The 25,214-nt window shown below is 28.5% G+C and overlaps 1 protein-coding gene across 9 annotated transcripts in view; it reads left to right on the forward strand.

Moving 5' to 3' along the window:
- Positions 1–25,214, forward strand: part of LOC126742916 (probable nuclear hormone receptor HR3) — a 221,565-nt gene that overhangs the window by 175,959 nt on the left and 20,392 nt on the right. Inside the window, exons 1-2 of one of the 9 annotated variants that reach the window (XM_050449780.1) lie at positions 14,020–14,379; positions 21,496–21,945. The exons of 5 other annotated variants lie outside the window; for them this stretch is intronic. In XM_050449780.1, coding sequence (XP_050305737.1) covers positions 21,774–21,945 — 172 coding nt within the window. In that variant the 5' untranslated portion in view covers positions 14,020–14,379; positions 21,496–21,773. Of the gene's footprint in view, positions 1–14,019; positions 14,380–21,495; positions 21,946–25,214 lie in introns of those variants that run through there. 3 more of the 9 variants (XM_050449779.1, XM_050449781.1, XM_050449783.1) reach the window with 3 other exon arrangements.

Below are 25,214 nucleotides of genomic sequence, written 5' to 3' on the forward strand. Positions count from 1 at the left end.
AACGATTTTTTTTTCTAATAATGACATTCATTTTACCTCACTCCTATATGCGAATGAAACTCTATAAAAAAAACCTCTTTTTTAAAAAACTATTGTACACACTGTTTATGAGCAGTTTAACACTTAAAGGAAAGCCATAAAAGCTCCGGTTATCGGGTATTTTTTGTGTGTCGGCGCCCTATGTAAGAGTAAACTTTACTGTTCGAGAATGTGTTAATAAAAGTCCAATTAAATTTTTTATTTGCAACGTTAAACGGCCGATAGAGGGGCATGTGCGGTGCCGAGCAATAGGCCTATTATTTATCGGAGGAACGAGGAGTCGATGACTCTTGCCGAATTATACTCGGGGAGGTCGTTCAACTTAGAGGCCGATAACTTTGGGTTTACTTACATGAAGGAATTAATGTTCTCATTGGGTGATATCGGATGAATTGTTGTTGTTTATCAAAGTTTCTTTAACTCACATTTTGCCTTTTTTTTGTGTGTAAAGTCTTTTTTATTAGACCTTAAAAATCCCGAAAAATTTTTATATGAAAACTCATATTTTATACAATAGTTGGATAAGACCTTTAAAGGAATTAGTAATTCAAGAAATTATCGACGTTTCGGCCTTTATGAAATGTTGCATTATTGTATGTTATATTAAAAATATTCTATTTTATTACATCAATTTGATTTAAAAACCTCCACCAAAACCTCCACCCATCTTTTAAAGAGTTGTAGCATAAAACATTTTTATTTGCTTCAACTTACAATCACCATCCAATTAATTATTAATACTAACTTTTATCTGTTTTAAATATTTTAACATAAATGAGACAAGGGTAAACTATTCACGCCAAATAGGTCCGTCAGGGTGACTTTTTAATAACACAAGACAATAGAGTAGACCACGGATAGGTTTAATTATTTAGAGAAATTAAATGCATGATATTAAAAGGACATTCTAATATGCAATCGTTTATAAGATTTAGAAACAACACCTGGATTGCTGAGATATATTTCTCACATTTAAAAAATATGTGATTAAGGTCGGCTATAATATTGTAGGTATTGCATAGGTTTTTTTAAATTTCTCATATGATTGGATTAATACGGCCATGAGCAATACCTTTTCTTAATAGATTGTAGTAATAGATCTAGAGTCTGACAAAATAACAAAACTCTTCTTGTCATTCTATTACAGTATTGGCTTCACTTGAAAAGATGCTGAAATTTGTATGTAATTTATATTGGCATTTATTAAATATATTTAAAAAAAGGAATTTAAAATGCTGCTCCATTGCCTTTTGCAGTAAGCAATATTTAATTACTTTGGACCTAAAAATTTATGTATTATATGTTAAATTATCTGTGAAGCCAGGATATTTGACAGAAACTTTTTATAGAGGTACCAAATAGTCAAAAGATCAAATCAAATGGAGTTATTGTTAGTGTCTAATATAGGATAAATGTCTCGATAGACCTCGCCTAATATGGAAAAGTTTTTACATTGCCAGTACTTGTTTGTTAAGTCATAAGTATTTAATTGATTAAATTGGTGCCTAAAAATATATACTTACTAAGATACTATTATATTCAAACGTCATTATTTAACTCAGTTTAAAATTAACTGAAATTGTAATTTGTTTATGATGCATAATTTAAATGACTATGATTCTCATTTTAAATCAAAAAATTTACGCGAAAAGTGATGAAAATTGAAAAATAAAAAATTGGCTTTTACTGAATTGGCATTTCATTTCTATTCAGTAAAAGCCAATATTTTTCTAAGCAGATAAATAATGTCAAATTTGCTGCAATTGCATTAATTTTAATTTTTTACAATTTAATTTTTGTAATTGTATTCTAAAGGCTTAATAATTCTTTTCTTAATGAATTATTTAAGCAAATTAAGTAAAAAAATAAATTAGAAAGGAACTGTATGGATGACACAAAAATCGTAAAAATAGCACGTGACAAATCAATCACCTTTGGACTGCAGAAGCATAGGCAGACCTAGAAAAAGATGGTAACGAAGTTAGAATAGACAAATTCACCTAAAATATAAAAGAAAAAAGAAGTAATAAGTCAAATACAAGAAATGTGTACCTATTTGATTTGCCCTCACCAATTTTGCCCTCTCAACGGGCTAAAGTCATACCTTCTCAAGGGCATTCCATTCATAAACCCAACCGGTTTCAAAAATCAGCTCGAAGTGATTATCGAAAAAAAATAATTTTTCGTCGCTTTTTTAGGGAGGTAAATAAGAAATAATAAATTTTTTATAACCTAAACTTACTGAAAAAAGTTTTTTTCTATTCCAATAAATTCATATAAAAATTATTTTGGATGTCTATGAGAAATGTATAATCAACCTCATCTGTGTGGCAATCAATTCCAGTGTTTTTTTTTCTTTTTAATGCATATCATAAATGGATATAAGACCCCTTTGAAATATTTTATATTAATTTAGGATAATAAATAAAGGTAGAAAAAAATTGTTGCAATATTTTAATATATGAAATTTACTTAGAAGACCTACTGTAAAATCCTACTTAAAGATAAAGAGGCTTAGATATTTCATAAATATTACTAATTTGCTCATAAACTTACAATAATTTTATTTTAAAACGTAATAAATTAGGTTCCAAGTAACAGCTCTTAAATATATTAAATATAAGGCCAGAGGATTAAACGTGTTTCGCTTGTACTAGGGATCATCAGTTCTTCTTGTGTATTCATTAATAAAAAGAAAAAAGTTAAAAAACCACATTAGATAATATATGTACAGGGTAAAAATTTTAAGTTAATAAAATAAAACTGAGACCTTTTAACTCATATTAAAAATATTCAATAAAATTAAATAAATAAAGATACAATTGAAAGCCAAAAATTTTAGCTCAAGTTTCATTTTTGCATTTAAATAGGAAATAATAATAAAACTTCCTGGAGTAGAATTAAGAATTCTAATCATTGCGACATTTTATTTGCTACGCATAATTTAAATGAGCATGACACTTGCTTGGACAATTTAGTAACTATCAGCTTGAAAGCTTTATAATAATTTAATATAGAAAACTCAACTAAATTGAATTAAATAAATTTTTATTGGGTTTAATACAATCTCTTATAATAAATCCTCTTAGGATCTTATATCAAAATGATATCCTAGGAAAGTTCTTCACAGACTTCCCAGAGATGTTTGCATTCTTACATTAATGGATAGATAATTTTATGCTCGTAACATAAATAGCAAGTAATTATATAGGGTATCCTAAACAATACAATACAAAATAAGCCGATTTTGATGCTCTTTAAAAAGTAGAACTAAGCCTCATATAAATTTTAATTTCTCTCTTAAATTACGAAAATTCGTAAAATTGATCTGATGAAACTGAAATGAAACTGATTCATCAAAGAGGTCTAATTTAATTAATACTTTTAACTTTAGTTCCCTGCATTTTGAATATTATTAATTTTGAGACTAGTAGCATATAAGTGGACATTCTATTCACTATACAAGTAAAGATAATAGATCACATTTTAAATATATTCGTAATTTTCCACACTTAATAGGCAATTGTTGTCTTATTTCAAATTAATTAACATTTTTAGATAGTTTTTCCGATATGACAAGAATAAAATATACGATTTTCTAAAATAGCTTATTACACTTTCCCTATTTATCTGCTTTTAACAATACCCGAATATTACTTAATTACCGTAAAAGCTTAACAAATTTTTCAAAACAATATACTCTGAAAGTCATTAACCACAAAAAACCAAATTAGAATATTATCTCCTACAAAACAAAAAAATTAAACAGTAGCGTTTTGCAAGTTTTTTAATTATCACGCAGGTATGCAATTTTCGCGGAAACAACGTCACTCTTTCAGCCGTTACTAAAGATCTCAAAAAGGTTGCATAAAATATCGCAACGGACCGAATCACCATACAATCGTCACTTTTAACCAGGGGCGTAGGATATTTTCTTATTTATTTACTGCCCTCATACCATCATCTTTGTGGTAACATTTTTTTTTAGGAAATTTGCTGTGCTTGTCGAAACTATTCACGGTGTATTCGTGAGGTGAACAAACTCCCAAATTATACGAGCGAAATATGCGGTAGGTGTCAATGACACCTACCGCATATTTTCGCTCGCTTGGACCTACCCAAACTTTGAAACAAGCACACTTAATAGGTTTTTTGTGTTATTTTTAAGATTATTGCGAACATTTAGACGTCTATTATTTGCCAATTAATAAGTGTTAATAGTAATTAGGAGGATTTTGTTAATAATATATACTGTAATATAGGCGTATTTACAGAAGAACCTTTATTTAAGTATTTATTATTGATAAGTTTAGAGTCATTAATTATATCATGAAATTTAAGAGGAGCACACATAATAAACGAAGAAATAAAAATATTTAATGCACAACTTAATTGGACAGGATAGTCATTATAATTTCCTAATAATAATAATATTTATGGATATTTTTATTTCCTACTCTTATTTGGAATATTTAAAGCATAATATTTGTATTATTTGAATATATGAGACATCAATATTGTAATGCAATTTTTGCCTTAATAAAATATATAAATGTGTTTTACGCCGCTACCAAAGACTTATGTAACAAAAGTATTCAATATTTATTACTTTCGAATTCTGCTATTGAATTAAAAAAATATATACAAAAATAAAAGAAACGGCCATATGATTGCCAAAGAAATAAAACAATTTTAAGCATAACTTAATTGGACACGCAACACTCATTGTTATTTTCCAGCGATTTAAGCGGATATGTAAGAAGTTAAACGTATCAAAAGGCGTAAATAAATATTTATTGAATATTCTTCCTGAGTACTTATGATATAACAAATGATAACCTTTTGGCATACGCAATGATTTCTGGAAATTAATAAAATGAATTTATGAGAATCTACTCTTAGGCTTATATAATATTTTATTATTTCTTAAAAATATAATAGATTATTTGTCTTTAATTTATAATACTTATATCTGAGTCCTTTCTAAAAATAATTTGTTGGTATGACAAACACCTGAAATTGTATTTTATTGTAACGGTAAACAATTAGAAAAAGTGCTGAATTTTTCTCCTGTTTGGTACATTTGCTTAGAGCGCATATTTCTAAAATACTGTGTAAGATCAAAGAAAAAGGAATCCTTGTATAATTTAAAAACTCTTCCAGAAAATATTTATTCCATATTTTTATACTATTTCTAATGTTTATTACTATATTTAAATAAATCAAACATGGAATATTCACATTCTTTGTTAAACTAATGAAATACATGGAGATTTTTTACTATTACAAAGTTTAGATATTTTTTTTTAAATTGTTTAGCCTAGGATTTGCCTTAAAAAGAATATCCTTTATTTATTTTGTGGCGACTTCAAAAGGAATTTTCAAAGTAATTATTAAAATTGCAACTAAATGGAATATTGAAGGCATTTTATTTTCGAATATTCATTGATCATTGAAAAATTAACTATGAATATTCTATTGGATACATTTATTTTTTAAGTAATTAGTTATTTTAACTATATTATTGTTAGAAATGTATTCTGGAATTTGTTCCATATTATTATGCTAAAGAAAAATTAAAAAGAGTATTTTGTTTACACGAGAAATGCTTTAAAAAGGATATTTGTAATTATTTTTCAGTAGAAATAATAAATATATTAGAAATTTTTTGTTTTTAATTTTTCTTACTTTTTTAAAAATTTTTGAAGACTGAAAAGTTGTATTGCAAAAGCTAATAATAAAAAAGCTTTTTTTGTGATTTACGTTAATCGGGAATTTTTATTCAGGTATCATAAAATATGCACAATATTTCTTGGAATATTTTGGAAATGTTTTAATTCGTATTTGTCAAAAAAGGGCATATTTAAATAATAATATTGGTTTACCTTAGGAAACCTTTCAAACGTGCATCTTATTTACGCATATTCCTTGATTTTACCAAGAAAATTCAATTATTTTATTCTTGCATATTCAAATTTGAAAAATAGAGTTTTCTGCACGTGAATCGTTATCCTGTGTTTAACGAATAGGGAATTCAAAGGCGTTTTAAGTATTATCAAAAAAAGAAAATAGGTTCAAAGGGTAGTGGATTACATGATGTAAAAGATTGAAATGTTATAAATTGTGCTACTTATAATAAAAAATTTGCTCCTATTTTTAATGTTAATCATATTTATTTAAGTGTAATTCTTATAAACGAATTCAAGAAATTTAAAAAAGATGTAATATACCATCGACTGTTGATATCTTGCAAATGAAGTGAAATGCAACGTTTAACAATTTAATGGTGCTGTGTATGTTTAATTCATTTTATATTTTTGCTTATATAGATAGCAGAATTTTGCTAAATAAATAAATATACATTATTATTAAATTTTGTTTTTATTTTTTAAGAAAAAAAAATCGACCATGAATATTAAATGTATTTTTTATTGTAATTTTCATTTTAGTAACGAGAAAAATTTTTATTTGTTTTTATTTTTGCGTCATATGAATTATGTTGAAATTGTTTATACTAATAAATAAAAATGTCATTTGACTTGTCCTGAATAAAGTCTTTGAATAAAATATTCTATATTTGTTCAATTTTTTCTGCATATTTTAAGAAAATGGTTAAGTTTTTTTTAATAAAGATAATGAGATAAGTTTTTTTTTAATAAATAAGAAAAGATCGAACGAGAAAAAAATAAATAAATAAGAAACCAATACTCTCCCTACGTTGTGTTTTGTAACAGAATCACTCTCTCTTTTACTTACCTCGGATGCGCTTGACAAGACAAAAATTAGGGAAATTTCAATAATTAGGATGGTATTAAAGAAAATGCAGTCTTGATAATACACCTACTTAGTTTATTTATGTAAAAAAATAATGCCGTACTCAGCCTGGAATTCACGAGGGGCAAGAGCACGGCAGAGAAACCCTCGATCTCAATTCCCTAAAAATTGAATCATGCTGAGTAATAAGTTCTGCCTTCGGTTACAAAAAAAATAGATAATTTATTTACTGTTCCTGTCTAATTCCTCATACATACTATTCATTTAAAACTAAAGAGAGTTGGGTTAGTTATCCAGCCATCACTAGAAGGTATTGAGGTCCCATACGGGAGGCTACCCAGCTATGAGTTGAATAGTTGAGTCAATATTCTAGGTATTACCACAGATAGACGGTAAATTCGCGAAACATATATTTATTTATCTGTGGTATGAGTTACGTCTGAATATTCACCCAGTCAGGGTCGAAATGTTAGTTAGATTCAACAAGGCTCTAGCTTACTTTTAAAACACACAAACAATTTAAAAAGAAAAAACTAATTTCGAAAATATACCTAAAAATTCAGTAAATAAATTATCTCAGTCGATCACTTTAAATATTCATTTTTCCTTCAGCATGAAACAATTTTAGATAAATACATGCATAAGTTATTTCCTCCTATTTACGTAAAATATTACGTAATTTATAAACCTTAATAAAAATATATTTACACATTGTCAATAAAAAAATAAACTAATAAGTTTTAAATTTACTAACCTGTAGAAAATCTTCAGAAAAACACTTCAACACAAATTAAAACAATACATTTTTTAAAGTAGTACCCTCGATGGCTGGGTTTTACCTTCTGCCGTTCCCTCCCCAAGCGACCGAAACATCCCCAGAAAGCAACGCCCAGAAATGCTAACACAAACAACCCTCGACGCATGAATAGGGCTGTCGTTATACAATCAAAAAAATTAAAAAAGATTTTCGACAAAAGGCGACGCGATATGCTGAATTCCAAATCCAAACGAATATAAAATACTACGCATATAATTTAAAAATAGGTGGTTTTCTTCATATTTTCCTCTGATATTAGAGGAATATGTGAATATTTCAAACTATTTGAGTACAAATTTCATCTTTAGTGAGTTTTTTATAAGTTTTATGGAATTTTTTAAAAACACTACCAAATAACAAAATAATATATCTAAAAAACAGAATACTTTCTTTACAAGGAATCCATAGAACCGTTCGTCTTTTTTAAATTTTAATTTATTCCAAATAAATTCTAATTAACTTAAAATTGTTCAAAATATAAGAAAAAAACTTTTGAATTTAAAGTGGTAATTTGTGAATTGCTAAAGAAAACTATTTGTTTCTAAACCAAAGTTTCGAGTTATATTTAATTTATCATTAGTGCTCGAAGTCATTTCATGTTATCTGGAAATAAAGTCCAGTGCAACGATATATTAGAATGGTCACCCGTCAAAACACCAGCATTTTACTTCTCAAACAATGTAAATAGAAGGTGGATGGCATTGTATGGCAGGTGGAATGCTGGTGTTTTGACGGGTGACCATTCTAATATATCGTTGCACTGGGCTTTAATAAGGATTCACTTCAACTGCCTGGATGCATTAAAAAAAAAACAAATTTAATTACTTGAGAACATTTAACATACAAAAAAAGTTTTAAGCAATATTATATGTATTTGCTATTACGCCGTAGTGTTGTATATAACCTACAGATATTATAACACAGTGTATAAAAATTTAAAAAATGGATCAGACAATCGCTTTCTCCTAATTTAACCTATTAATACTATCGCGGGAACTATGTAAGACAAATGAAAAAATTCATACACTAAAAATGAAGATATTGACATTTTCCTCACAAAAGTGCCTGGAAGATATAAAATAATTTGTTTCTTACTGACAAGTGAATATCTTAAAATCCTGTGGCAAAAATTGTATAGTTAATAATATCTAGGATACTCTAAAGGCTTTTCAAGTATTTCCAGGAAAAATCATTAAAATCCATAAACTAAATATCAAGTTATTGAATTTTTTCTCACTGAAGTGCCTCGAAGAAATAAAATAATTTGTCTGTTATTGGCAACTGAATAACTTTATTACTAGTGGTTAAAATATAACTACTAATTTATGAGATATTCTAAAGGCTTTTAAGCTTTAAAACTGGGTTATGAACAATATACTGTGAGCACGCATTCAAATGACAAACAAAATATATATTGATTGATTCACGTATGTTTGAGAGAGAAAAATAAAGGAAATTGCGTGGAAGAGAAGATTTTTTTTTTAATTTTTACAAATCAATTAACTGACCTTCCTTGAGAAATCGGCTTCTTGTCAGCTCTAATTGTAGTTTAGAACCAGCTGAAAAAAGATACAGATAAAAAATAAATTCTGCAACGATTTTAATAATGCAAAAATCCAATGTAGCGTCCATAAGAAAAAACAAAGTTGGAGAAGGTTGGCAAAAGATGAAACGTCGTATTACATGCACCTCTTAAAATAATAAAACAAGTTGGTTCTAAACCATACTGTCCGTGGTTTACTGATAATCTAAAATTACTAAAAAGACTAAGAAATGATGCACTAAATCGATTTCGCCTTACACGTTTGCCTCAACATTGGGAATATTACAAACAGCTTCGTAATACTTTTACAACAGCATATCGCGCAGAAAAAAAAGCATACCTAAATATAAAATTCCAAAGTTGTAACTCTAGACAAAAGTGGGCTAAATTTAAAAAAATTAATGTTGTGAATAGAAAAATAAATTCACTTCCGACTCATTTAAAAAAACCTAACGAGATCAATTCACATTTTGTTAGCACAACAAATTCAAACTCTGCTCCTAACAAAGACCTTTTAGAATTTTACAAGAATAATAAATAAGTCAATCAGGAATTCTGTTTCACTGAGGTAACAGAGGATACAATTTCCAATAGTGTGCTTGGGATGAAATCTAAGGCTTCTGGAAGCGATGATATTAACAGTACTATTTTAATATTGTGCTGCTCCTTTATCATTCCTTATATTAAACATTTAATTAATTATTGTTTACGATTATCAACATTTCCGAGTGCTTGGAAGTCGGCCTTTGCTATTACTTTTCCAAAAGTAAATCAGCCCAATGACTATGGACAGCTAAGATCTATTTCTATCCTACCAGCTATGACCAAAATTTTAGAGAAAGTTATGGCAATGCAAATTTCTGTCTTTATTTCAAGTAATAATATTTTGCCAGAAAAGCAGTCAGGATTTCGACGTGGACATAGTTGTACAACTGCGTTGGCTGAGATTACAGACCGTATTAATGGGGAATTGGATAACAGCAAAGCTAGCGTTCTGGTACCTCTAGACTATTCACGAGCTTTTGACTTATTTAATCATGATGTTTTGTTGAGTATTTTGGTTTATATTCGTTTTCGGTTTAATGCCCAATCTATGATTCAATCTTTTCTAAGTAACAGGACGCAGAGGGTATTAATTGATGGGAAGTACTCTGAGGTAATGACTTTACACTCAGGTGTCCCACAGGGAAGTGTCTTGTGGCCCCTTCTTTTTACAATTTACACGTCTAATTTTAATAAAAATTTAAATTAATTTAAATTAATTCTATTTGCCATTGTGATTATCATTAATATGCCGACGACACTCAAATTTTATACTCTTTCAAGCCAGAAAATGCGACAGAGGCTAACCTTAGAATAAATACGGATCTTCGGGCGCTTTGTGAGGTGTCCAAGGGTCACATGCTGAGGTTGAACCCCTTGAAGTCGGTGGCTTTATTATTTTGTAATGATAAACTACGTGAAAATATCTTGAGTCAGTTGGATCTAAGTACCGGAAACGCTAATATTTCTTTTAAAAATTCCACTAAAAACCTGGGTTTAATTTGTGACACTAAACTTAAATTTACCAAACTCATAACAGCTTGTATTAAAAAATCCTACTGCGCCCTTAAATCTCTTTTTCCTCATAGGCATTACTTAGAAAAGAAAACCAACATTGAACTACGTGACACACTTTAACTCCGCAGATAGTGTTTATGGTCCTTTTCTGGATACAACACAGGCCCGGAGAGTACAAAAGGTTCAAAACTCATGCATACGTTTTATATGTGGCATAAGACGTGAACAACACGTATCACATAAGCTTGAAGAACTTAGCTGGTTGTCAATGTTCAATAGGCGTGTACTGCACTCGGCTTGTCTGTTTTATAACATCATTAAATTTCAGTGTCCTATCTATCTCAGTAGGAAAATTGTTTACAGAACTGATGTTCATAATATAAATATACGTAGAAAGCACATCCTTACGATCCCCAAGCACAATAAGGAACTTTTTAAAAGAGGATTCGTAGCGTCAACCGTAAATAAATTCCAAGTTACTCATTTTAACACATCTTTATCCTGTTTCAAAAGAAGGATCAGACAGCGGCTTCTCAGTGAATGAGTTTTTATGGGCGTTTATATGCATTTCAGAGAAAATAAGATATTATACATACAATTTTCTTTTATTTTTTTTTGACCAGAGCTTAATAGTTTTCCCATATACTATCTCTGTACCGCTTAACATAATGGACCGAGTCATCTAACTTCATTAATGTATTGGGTTTTATTAGGCTTAGGTTAGAAATGTAAGTACGGCTTAGAATTTTTCTACGGCTTTAACAGCCTCTCCTTTTGGAGAGAAGCTGACTATCAAGACCATTTGTTTCATTTATATATTTGTTTTGTATCTGCAAAATTGTTATAATTAATTGGAACAATAAAATGATTTATTGATAATATTATTATTAAATATTTTAAAAAACCATCCCAGACAGCACCCTTTAAGCCATTGATTATTCAATGGATGTCTGCTTTTGGACAAACCAACTATCTTATAGACATCCGAATATTATCCCAATGATATCCAATAAAGCAACAACACACTTTTGGATGTCTATTTGAAATCCATTATTAGTATGTAAGTGGAGTTTGTCTAAATTATTGTTATTTTATTTTAGTCTTGTTTAAAGAGTTATTTTAAAATGATTTCTATAAGATTTTGACAAATTTTTCGAATTCAATGGTTTTCATTGCATAGAAACATTGGATAATAATAAGAACACAAATGGATATCCTTACATCACTACTGACATCATTACAGTCTAATGATGTCCTAAATTGGCTGTCCAATCAATTTTACTCGGACATACTGGATAATATTTGGATAAATTTTGGATGTCCATTGGACAAACAATGCTATCTGGAATGCAGTACGAAAAAAGTAGCAGAGCAAACGAGCAAATTATTTTAAAATCGGATACGAAATAAGCTCAGAAAAAAATAAAATCGATTTTTCGAAATTTGGTTTTTTGTCGATTATCTTTTAAATTTTTTATATAGTGTTAAGTTAAAAAATCCTTAATTTTGCCTCAATTTAATTAACTTCGTATCTCTTATAGTTGAGGATCAAATTTTAAAACGTCCTGAATAGTAGTACAAATAAAATATGATAAAAAATTTTTTTGACTTTTATTTGGTAATAGAGAAAATTTTCAGGTTTCGAAACATTCGATACATTGGCTAGAAACAAATAGCTTCCTTCAGTAATTGGCCAGTTTACCCACAAAACACCACTTAAGTAAAATCTGTATTGTTGTGATGAATTCATAATGAGTTACTTATTTTATTGGATATTACGTCACTTATAGCAAAAATCAATTTAAAAATTTGTATCTCACACGCTCAAAAAATTGAAAAGATGAAGAAAATAGACTTATTCACGTATTTAAAAGAAATTTGAACTCAAATCTGTAATGATACCGTTCGATATACTTAATTTAATTTAAGTTCAATAAGTTTTAAATACAATAATTTACTTGAGGTATAATAGATTTTTTATATACCTAAGAGCAAATGTTTAATCTATTAATCTCTGAGCTTCCTTCTTCTTTTTAATATTCTACCTAACTTTGTTATGAATATTAAAATTAAAAAACGATAAAAACAGCAAGAAGACCTACTTTTTAAAAAATACCTAATTTGAACCAACGTTTCGATAGTTATATCTACTATCGTTATCAAGGTAATTAAAATAAATTAAAATATACTTATCTTGTAAATTTTCAGCTATGTAATACCATCAAAACTTCCTAATTCGAAAATACTTTAAATACTTTTTTTTTAATATGAATTGACGGTTTATTAATAGTTTGACAAACTATTTTAAAAGATAACAAAAAATTCAAAGGATACTTCTTTAAAATTAAAGGGGTGTGATTTTCATGTAAATTAATGGTAGAATATATGTGAATATCAAATATTTTAAATCATTAATTAATTTTGAGAATACCCTGATCTACCTCTCTTTTTAATAAAGGAATCCATGTATTATTTAAATCATACGAACAAGTAGCTCTATAAGCATTTATCTTCATTTTACATTATAAATGCCCTTTCCTTTAGTTTACGTAATTTGGAAATTGGTTCCTTTGCTAAAATTGAGGATGCATTCCTGTCTATTACCTATATGGTTATTGTCGAATGCATGTTGTGTAATTTTAGATTTTTGAAAATCATTGTTTTTTATGTAAGATTTCTGTTCATTAATTCTCCTTGGTAATGGTCTACACGTTTCACCTATGTAAAATTTACCACAAGTACAAGGAATTTTATAGATTACATTTTTATTAAATTCATTTTCATGAATAAATGGTAAAATAAGGTTTGTAGTAAAAATTGGTTGAGTCAATTTTATACGTGGATTATCAAACTCTTTAAAGCAATTTTCCAAAAATTAATAATTATTTTGCATTAAGTATTTAATATATTAAGATAATTATTTAATTTTTTCTTCTTCTTTTCAATTTTGTGAGCGTGTGAGATAAAATATTCTAAATTGATTTTTGCTATAAGTGACGTAATACCCAATAAAATAAGTAACTCAAAACACCACTTCGGAAAATAAATAAAACGCAATTTTTCCGTGTTTCTCATCCCGAAGACAAAATCCGACAACCCCGCGGGAACGTAGTCATAGGGTTCAGTCCCGGGGGTCAACGAACCCGCGTTTCAAAGTGGGGGTCCCCTACGTCACACACCGGCGTCAAAAAACACACTTCACCGTTCCGACGCCCGATCTCGTCTACGTGTCCGACAGAGACGCCGCTATCGTCTTCGTTTCGTTGATAGTTCCGTAAACGCGCTCACTCGGATTACTTCACAGATACACGGACGATTTGCTAGAGGGCTCACTCCAACCCGAAAAAAAAAATGTCCGAAAATCCATCTCCTCCGCGTTCGCCGTGCGGAGAAGAAAATTCCGTCCCGAGGAGTACGTGAGCAAAAAGAAAATGTGATAAATATCTCAAAATTTAAAAAAAACGCGGCGAAAATTGCATAACTGTGATGAAAATTATTAGGGTTGGATGTAGTGTGATATAATAAGTCGTGACCAACAATTCAGTGCCTTCTGAAGTGACTTTTTTTTTATTGTAGTTCTAGTGGTGACCAATGTGCTAAACAATTTTTTTTTAAAGGGCTTTATTAGGAAAAAACCGGCAGCACCGTAAATATGATAATAATTTACAAGAAAAAAAATTATTACAAAACCCGATGAGACGAACTCAAACAATGTTTTTATTGCCTTATCTGTTTGCGGTAATCGGTCATTCACTCCACGCTTAAAATAGACATACATATACACTTATTCTCTTTCGTATTACATACACACACACACACACACGGTTTGCCGCCATATTTTTTTTGAATTTTTATTAGTTTTTTTTTTTGTTTTTTTTTTCTAAATTGACAATTGACAGAAAGTCCGGAGCGGCGTCCAAGAGATTATTATTCGGGAAGTGAATAACCCCGAGTTCAATGCCTTTTCGTACAACCGCGCCTCCATACGGAACTGTTCTCCAAAAACCAGGGTCGGATTTTCTTGTTATTTTCCTTGATTTTTTAACAGATAAGTTGCGATTTAAATAATATTAAACTATAGTCAGTGTATTGTTTAAGAAACTTTGTTGGCATGCCATTGACGTGGCATAAGTAGCGAGTTTTATCGGGCGTTTTGGAGTTTGTTAACATCTTATCTTGGGGCAACTGCTGTTTTGTGTTTTAATCAGTTTTAAGTTTTAATTGATTAATATTATGTAAATTTTTTGGGTTTACAATGTACAATTTTAAGAAATTTTTACTCGAGAAAATAATAAAGTTAAAGATACAAAATAATGACATAATATTATTGTCTGAATAAATGAAATATAGAGATATTAATTTTCAAATAAGCCTTATGAAGTCGAAGAAGATTTTTAGAAATTCCATATACAATTATTTGTATATTTAGCAGTTTTTTTCAATTCATGTTCCTTTCTATAATATCGACACCTCATAGGCCAAATGGCGTAACCCACAAAAGTTATATTTTACAGGAGGGTCAAAAAATTTAATAAATCTTTGATTATAATTATTTTTAATAGTAAAATTTTAGATTTTTGTTGCTAATTTTGTTAAGAAAAAGTTTTATAAAGCAAATCCTAATAAAACTAATATTAATAAATAAAAAATTAACAATATTAAAAAAAATGCGGGTTACATTATTTGGCTTATTAAAAAGTTAAGAATATTATCTGACACTTTTTTAGAAAAATAAAAATATCAGCAAAACAAGAAACACAGATCACTCCTTGAGTTCTTACGCTAATATACATGTGAGCATGTGTGGGTTACGTTATATGGCTCCTGACAATTTTGCGCATTTTTTTTACATTATTTTTGAATAATATGGCTTACTGCATTTGGCCTTGTTCATGTTAGGTCAATCCTTTAAGAAATAGGGTTACACTTGGGGGATACATCAACTGGCCACTCTTTAAAACGGTTACTCCAAACTTGGATATTTTATGTTTTTCAATTTTTTTGATAACTTAGTTTTTCTTGTGGGTTATATCATTTGGCCAGCTAATGTATTTTTCGGAGAAGAATCGAGATATGTACTTAACTTAATTTCGGCTATTTTGTGGGTTACGCCATTTGGCCTATGAGGTGTCGATATTTAAAAGTAATAAGCAATGCCTATAAAAAAATTAGCAAATTTTATTAATATTAAAATTTTAAATAATTTTCAAAAAAATTTACATTTCTTTAATAAAAAAATATTTTCCTCTTTAAGATTCTTTCTTTCATATTTTTAGTAGTTTTTTAAAGAATCATGGTTACATCAATAATACAATTGAATCGGTGAATAACGATATAACTCCAAAAATGTGGTTTAGAGATAATCACAAAAAACTGTTTTGGGCAAAAAGTATTTATTTTACAAGTCTTCAACATTGCAAAGTTACATGAAATCGAGTTCTTTAAAAGAATATAAAATAAAATATTTTTTAAATTTATTTTTGTCTAAGATGCGGGACAAAAAGTACTAGGAGTTATACGGTTTTTCCGCTCAACTTTTTAAATTCTTTAAATTGTTAATGTTAATTGATAAACTGAGTTGCATATTTGTAAATTGTTTATTATTTATAATAGTATCTAACATACATTACAAAACCTGATTCTTATAACACGAAAAAACATTAATTTCAAGGCCATTAGTCTTCAGCTTCCATGTTAGTGGTTTCCAATGACGTTATATGGTAGAAAAATTTCAAAATTTCTCCAGTCATATATTGCATGACCTTTTTCAAATTTTCAATTTTTTTTACATTGATCGCTAACATTTTTGAGTATGTAAGTTGGGACTGCTTTAGGTTTGATTAACTTGAAATTTCTTGTGACAAGTCCGTCAATATAGTCGCTCTAGTTATGACATACCCGGGTGTGGAACTGTCATAAATGAATTGCCTGTAGTTTGATATTGCAAATTTAGCTTTTCTTTCATCGGAAGATTGACAAGTTTTCTTGTAGTGGTTGGGCCACCAGTTTTTGTACTCGATTATATCTGCGTATTGTTGTCGTCGTAAATGATTTTAATTTGCGACAAGAAAGTATCATGTTTTCGTAATCCTCTGGAACATAGATTCTATCATATTTTCTTATAACTCTCTTGAGCGAGCCGAAGTCTCTGTCGCTTTGCAAAAAAGAGTGACCACGCATTGGGGAGTATTGATGAATTTCACGAAACCGTTTTAAAGCTGCAAGAGCCAATAAGTATCTTGTTATCTCACTACGGTGTTGTTTCGGTTCTAGCCCGGGCATCCATCTGAGAATATGTGAAGCTCCTGAATCTCTGCAGGCATTTTCTGCACATAATTGTTTATAAATGTACATACTTCATTTGGACCTTTCGCAGCTTGACCTTTATGAAATGTATAAAAGTGCCCAGTGTCTTTTTTTAAATCATGTAATTCAAATCCATACAGCCACAATTGTCTTAAATAAAACATTTCTTGGACGGGTATAACAGGCAGTGGCATATTTTGAATATAGTCAAATACTATATTGCGCATTGACTGCAAACATCAACTTGGGGCCCTCCAAACTTCAATGCAAAATTTTCTTTAAAGAACTTTAAATAAAATTCATATTTTACTGTATTTTTTAAGTTCGGGTGTAATTTTCCAAAAAGATTATACATAATGTTGACGTTTAGAGCTGAATCAAGATAGTGAACTTCTTTAGAACGGTAGTGAGAGTTTTTATAGGGAAACGATTCAATATGTTGTTGTATTTTCGTAATAATCTCGGGTTTTACGACATTTGGTCGATTATTATGTGTACCACGTAGATCTCTAGGTGACATCTGAGCAGCCAAGAGTTTATTTAATCGTTGTAATCTAGAATTTGATATTGAATGCAGACTAAGAAAAGCTGCCTTGCAAACTGGTTGCCTCTCTAAATTATTATTCCGTATGTAATATCAAAAAGTAACTTCCCTATTTTTCTTCCTATCTTCCCCATCTGGTCGCCTCCTAGCTACTTGTCTACAACCCATAAATCCATGTAAATATACATCCTGTTCATTTTTTGAACCTTTCTCGTAAACTTTTCTTAAAACTGCTTCTTTTTCGTCCGGTGTAAGTTTTGACATGCATTTATTTTTACATCTGAAAAAAAAGAATATTATTATACAAACTGTTGGTAAAATAGAATGTATAAAAAAACTTGAATGTACATTTTCTCTGATTTAAATAAAAATATTCCCTGATTACTTAAGCAAATATTAAGAGTTCATTGTATTTACGTGCAGTCCCCTTTGACAAACTTTTTGTCGACTAATTTGCCAGTTTTAGTTATATATTTTTCTCCAGGAAGACGAGCCTTCTTTCTTTCATTGCGCTCCTTTTTTTCAGGGCATGTTCTTTTTCGGCTACATTTTCCTCTATCTGTACTAGAACTCTCACTACTACTACTGCTAGGTATTATGATTTTTAGTGAAATTATTAGCAAGTAGATATTTACACTCAAAAGTTCAAAAGGATCAATCGAATACAGTGCAAACTGGCAGTGACTCGTGACTGCTAACTAGTAAACAACATCAAGAAAAAAACAAGATGGCAACTGACAGACTTACCGACTGAAGCAGCTCACGCGCAGTATTCCCACATTGGGTGGAAGAACGATATAAAAGCTGGAGTTATACTGTTGTTCACTCAACGCAAAATTACCCCCTTGTCATGAAGCATATAGGTTTCAAAAGTTATATCGTTTTTCGGTCCATCAGATAGATTTAGTGTTAAAGATCGTTTTTGCTATTTTGGTTTAAAGTTTATATCGTTCTTCCACTCACCGATTCAATTAGAGAAAAGGAGGAAGGTACTTGATGTTTCAATTAGAACTGTTATTAGACAAAAGAAACTCTAGAGGCCGTATATATTCACGAATAATAAATGAAACATTTATAAATAAAATTAGACACGTATGAGTAAAATTACATATTTAAAAAAAATTAAATTAAAAACAAAGTTAAATAAAAAAGTTAAAATTTAGACAGAAAAAAAAATTGAAACAATCAATAAATTTTTTGTTATGAATTACTTTTACATTTTTCTTTAAACATTGGGTAAGAGGTTTTGTAATTTTAGCAAACTTTTTAATAAACTTGCGATAATAGCCAAGCGAGCCTAAGAATTGCTTAATTTCTTTTAAAGTACAAACGTTATTAATATACGTTGTGTATAGAAATTTACAAAAATCTTGCCTCCACCACTATTTTGTCAAATCTAGTTATTCCGGGTACATAAAAGCTTATTTGTTAAATTACAAGATAACGGATCATTATTATCCCACTATTATCGAAATAGTAAATCAGAAAATATGTAATAACTCTCCAAATAAAAAGATTAAAGAGTACATTAATTATGGAAAATGAAAAAAAGACTTAATAGAATTATTTTTATTCCTGTGAAGAATATATGAAATGACTAACCACTTTTAGAGAGGCATAACAAATATCATATAAAATAGTTAAAAGGAACCAAGTAATTATTTTAAGAAACGGTTAGATTAGTCAAAGCCCTCTAAAGGCTATTAATAAAATCTTTATCAAGAATTAAAAAAAATCTCTATCTGATTTAATAGCTTTATAGAAGTGTAAAAGGAGACTAGAAAACTCTATTGCCATGTCAAACAAACAATATTTTAAAAAGTTATTAAATAACCAACAAAACATTAAATGTTTATGGGAATCGGCCAATAAAATTTGTAACAAAAACCAAAAAATTGAAAAAAAAATGCTCAGTGGGAGAAAAGTATGCAAAAAAAAAATTAAAAACCTAAAAACATTATTGACAATAAACCTGAAATGTCAAACAATATGTTTTTTAATTTTTAAATTTGTTTCTGGGCAGGGACTATTAAAAATTATAAAAAAACTTTAATTAAATTTATAAAAAAGACCAAAAAATCTCCTGGATTTGATAAGATTTGTACTGAAATATTTTTTTTATAAATAGTAAATGAATAACATTTTAAAGTGTTTAAGAAAATATTTTTATTAAGATAATCTTTATAACTTTAAAGTCATTGGTTTGTAAGTCAGTAATTTGTTTTATAATTAAGTTTTCTTTCACCTTACTACTCAACCTTTATAAAACGATTTTATAAAATATATATTTTAAATTAATTATAAACTAAGTAAATCATAAATTTTGCTTAATTCACAAAGGTTATATAAGATTAATTAATACCAAATGAGTTATTGAATTATAAAAACATTTTAATTAACTGTCATATAGTTATCTATAAAATTTGCTGTTAAGGGTCCAAATTTTGTTTAGCTGAAATCTACTATTAAAGAAAAAATTACATTTTTAGCTTCAAATAGCCCCTATGATCATAGAATGCCAAAAAATTTCCTGCGGAAATGCGTCCTGTCCATTTTTTCCGGACTTTAGAACAACTGAAATCAGTTAAATAAAAAAATATGGTTTATTTAATATTTGGAAATGTCAGTTAAGCAAAAACTACCCAAATTTTTCTACGGAAATGCATCGATCATTTACAATTTGACGACTTTAGGATAAGTGAAATCAGTTACATGAATAGATGTTTATGATTTATTTTTTAGATATTTTTTTAAATATATATATATGCTAAAAACATTGCGAAAATACATCATTTTTTTCATAAATTATTTGGTTGGGTTGGTTTTTATATAATATTTATTTTCACTCAATCCAACCCAATCCAAAGTGGCTTCAATATGTCCTCACCCAACCAAACCGAACCCTCAAAAAAAACGTTACTAATAACAAAATTTAAGATTTTATTAATAATTTAATATTTGAAATTTTGGAAAAAACATAAAAACTATATTGACCTGCAATACTAAGTACTTTCAAATACTAAATACAATTTCTTACAGAACTAAATACAGCTAAACGAAAGTTGAGCCCTGTTAAGTAACATTTTATTGTTCAATATGCCCTAAATATAACTAGCTTCTAGTATAAAGTAATTTTGTTTAGTAGTAGCCTTCGCGTGCTGCTTGGGAATGTACGTTTCAGACACGTAGAGAATTTTAGAAATTCCCCATTTCTTGTAATTAAATCGCAATAAAAATGTCCTTTAAGAGGTCCTTGGGATTTGCACGACCTTGCAAGGTTGCCATTTCCAAAGCCAAAACCCCCCCAAAAAAATCAAAGATATCTTATGGTCGTCTTACCGCAGCTAAAAAAAAAGACCTCGTCAGTTGACGCTTTTCACCGTTTAACGTTCGACCGTAGTGTGAATGGCTTCTCTGTTGCCTAAAATCGTGAAGGTCGTTGAACCTCCAAAAGTTACCGAGTCAAGTTTAACGAACTTACCGGGTCTACTCATTTATACCTTTTAGAACAATATTATTGCGTCACTTTGCATAACTTTGCTAATAAGGGTTTGCTTTAAATAGAGCATTTTTTGTCGAAATTTTCCCCAAAAAAAAAAAAAGATGTTTTTACCGCGAGGTATTTATTATAAAACTGGCTAATGACAACACGATTGTTACTGTTGTGTTGTGACGCGCAGGTCATCGACCCACAGTAGAAATATTTTACTTTGTGAAATTACCAATGACCCTTTATCTCGCGTATGACTCTCGCGCGCGTTCTCTTGTCAATTCCGATTCATCCGAAATTGTTTTCAACGCTTTTTAATACGATAATAGAGTTCTTTTACACTTCTTTTGTTTTCGCGGGTGCTGCGGGTTTTCTCTGTGTTACCCCCCAACGCCCCTCCCCCCCAGAATTCGTTATTTCAGGTTCAACATGGAGGTCGATGTGATACGATGTGACGTACGTTTCATATTTCTAAAAACGGCGAAAAATCTCACCTAGTTGTTGTGAAATAGTTCAGTGACCCAGTTGAATTTTTTTTGTGTTTAGTGAGTCAGTTTTTCCCGAAAAAAAGAAATCAGCTGGACTCGGATCGGGTGTATCGGCCGGACGATCGACGACTGACTACCTGCGCCATTATGCGCCCTCTTGGTGTCAGAGGAACCGGTCGAACTGTACAGTTTGGTAGTGATATCGGTGAAAAATGAACAATTTTCCGGATTTGTTTAATGGTAGTGAAACATGGGGTGTTGGCGATAGTAATAGTGCCGGTAGGGATTTGTATGGGGGCCACGAAACTAGTTCTGTGGACTCCTCCACACCACCGCCGCAACTTTTGGATGGCGAGGAACGGAAAAGTGCTAACTCTATAAGAGGTATACTCAAAAAGAATTCAACATATTTTTGAATTAAATTTTTTTTTCAACCAGTAATTAAAAAAAAAATATTATTTTTTGTGCCCCTTTATTAATGATGAAAATTTTGGAAAGCTCTCTTATTTCCTTATTATTTTAATTTTTTTACGTAATTTACTGTATTCGTTGCTTTACATTTTAATTTTTACTTTTATTAGTGTTTTATAAAATATAGATTATTTGTCTCATATTTCTTAAAATTTTCTTATTAGTTTTTACTGCCCTCATGATTTGATATATAGATATTACGCCTTTCCAAATATTTTTGTTTAATTTGAGATTTAAAATTTTAATATTTTTTTTTTTAATCCGTTATGTTCAAAAAGTAAACTTTACAGTTTTAATTGAAAATGCTTTTTAAACCTGTGTATGTTTTTCTTAAAAACCGGTTATTTAAAAAAATATATTTATTTTTATGCATCTTTAATAATTTTCATTTATAACTTTTATTTACTTATTATCTTTTATTTTTACACGATTTACTAAATTCGTTGTTTTACGCTTTTAATTCAACACTACAAACACTAATCTGACTTTTACTAATGTGTTATTAAATATTTTTTTCTACTTTTCTTTAAATTTTCTTTAATTAGTTTTTTCTTTAATCAAAATTTTAATATATTTGTTATATTTAGAAACTGTACAAATTTTAATTAAAAATTCTTTTTAGACTCTTGTAAGATTTAAAAAAAAAACAGTATTGCAAAAAAAATATTGTTTTTTTTATATTTTATAAATTTGGAAAAGCTCTTTCATTTACTTAATATTTTTTAATTAATTACGCAATTTACTAAACTCGTTGCCTTACGCTTTTACTTTTTACTTTTGTTACTTAATTAAATGGTTGTTATTTATGTCACTTTTTTTTTTAGTTTTTGCTGTCTTTAAAATTTGATATATTTTTTACGTCTTTCCATATATTTTTTTAAATTCAAGAAATAAAATTTTAATATATTTTTTTTAACACTCGTTATATTCAGAAAATATGCTTTGCAGTTTTATTTAAAAATGTTTTCTAAACCTCTGTAAATTTCCCTTAAAAACCGGTAATTAAAAAAATATATTTATGTTTTTGCATCATTAATAAGTGCTGCAAATTCTGAAAAGTTCTTTTATTTACTTATTATTTTTAATTTTTTCCACGATTTACTTAATTCAGAAAAATTGTTTTAGGCTTTTAATTTTGACTTTTATCAGTGTTCAATTAAAAATTTTCTCACTTTCTTTAATTAGTTTTTACTGTCCTCATTATGAATTATATTTTTTACGTATCACCAAACTTGACAAATTTAATTAAAAATGCTTTTTAGACTATTGTAAGTTTTTTTCTAAACCGGTAATTTTAAAACAAAATATTGTCTTTTTATATTTTTAATTATGAAACTTTGCTTACTTAATATTTTTTTATGTTTTACGCAATTTACTAAATTCATTGCTTTACGCTTTTACTACTTACTATGTTTAATTAAATATTTATTAGTTATCTCAGTTATCTTTTATTTTTTTTTATTAATTCTTACTGCTCTCATGATTTAATATATTTTTTACGTCTTTCTTTACTTTTTTTTTAAATTCGGGAGTTGAAAATTTTAAGTTTGTTTTGTTTTTTATTAGTTGTCGGTAAATGTATCTTTTATGTCTTTTATTTCAGTATCTATATAAGTAAGTTGGCTCATGACTAAGCGAGCTTAGGACGTTGTTTGTGGCTTTATATATATTTTTTTCTAAAGTATTAAAATTTTAATTTTTATTTTAATAACATTTTGTTATCTGATGAACAGGCAAGCTCTTTAGAGCTTTTGCGCTTTAGTTCTATAGAAGATTTGTAAATTTGACATTTTCTTAAGAGTAATTAATACATAAGAGTTATTGTAAAAACCGGTAATTTAAAAAATATATTGTTTTTTAGGCACTCTCATTTATTGCTGATAATTCTGGGAAGCTTCTTTATTTGCTAATTTTTTTAATTATTTAAGCATTTTACTAAATTGGTTACTCTGCGCTTTCAATTCTTACTTTTATTAGTGTTTTATTAAATATTTGTTGCTTGTCTCTATTTTCTTAACATTTTTTTAAATTAATTTTTACTGTTCTCATGTTTTAATATACTTTTTATGTCATCGAAAGAAATCAGTTAAAGTTGACAACTTATTATATTTTCTTCTTTACGCCAGAAAGAGAAATAGGATATAGAGCTTACTCTTTTAATTTTGTTAATGCTTTTAAAAAATAATTTTAGTTGTCTGGTTTCCTCTTTATTAAAGCTTTAACATTTTTAGGCGATTTTTTTCAATGTTAAGAGGAGATTTTATTAGTAGTTTTATGGACATATTTCGGTACATATTTCGTTTGCAATTAAATAGACAAATAAATGAATAAATAAATTAATAATTAAAACATTAAATAAAAGTCCTATGAAACAGATCGCCTTATTTTCTTTATGGCGTTACCCTAATTACGGTTTTTTTCCTACTATGTTATGTTTAAATCATGTTTATATAGGTTTTTTAATTTTAAAAAGGACGAGAAAGCATTTATTTCAATCTCGAATATATATACCTCATATATACAGTAACATAACATAGCAGGAGAAAAAGTAATTAGGGTAATTATATATTAATAAAAAGGGTAATTATAAATAATATTAATATTTTTATTAGTTTTTACTGTCCTTGTGTTGTTATATATTTTTTTATCTCGTCAATATGGAATATTCTTATTTTTGCAATTGCCAGGAAGATTTAAAAAAAAATTTTGTTGGTTAGGCAACTTTCAGGATATTAAAGGATTCTACTCAGTCAGGAGGACCTGGTTATAAAAACTCACCAAAAATGTTTCCTTACATTTGTAATTTTTAGTAGTTTCTTCTAGTGCTTTTATATTTTTTTAGTTTTCTTAGTTTTCTTGCAGTTTTTCTTCATTCAGTTTTCCATCCTTACGATATAAAATAATTTACATTTTTTAATATGGAATATACGAGTATCCTTTGAGGAAGTAAAGGTTGCTTATAAATACCAGGAAAATAGGTTACCGAAATTTTTTTTTATTTTCATAAATTACTTATTATAGAAAGGTTTTTCCTTTAATTTCTTTAATATTTTTTAGTTGTTTTTCATTGGTTTTCTCTGATTTTACTTTTTGATATGAAATATTTTAATTGTTCCAATCGATCAGAAGAATGAATAGTTTATTGGACTGGAATCTTGGAAATACAGTTCAATTAATCAATT

This window comes from Anthonomus grandis, chromosome 12 (assembly GCF_022605725.1).
Source record: "Anthonomus grandis grandis chromosome 12, icAntGran1.3, whole genome shotgun sequence".
Lineage (NCBI taxonomy): Eukaryota > Metazoa > Arthropoda > Insecta > Coleoptera > Curculionidae > Anthonomus > Anthonomus grandis.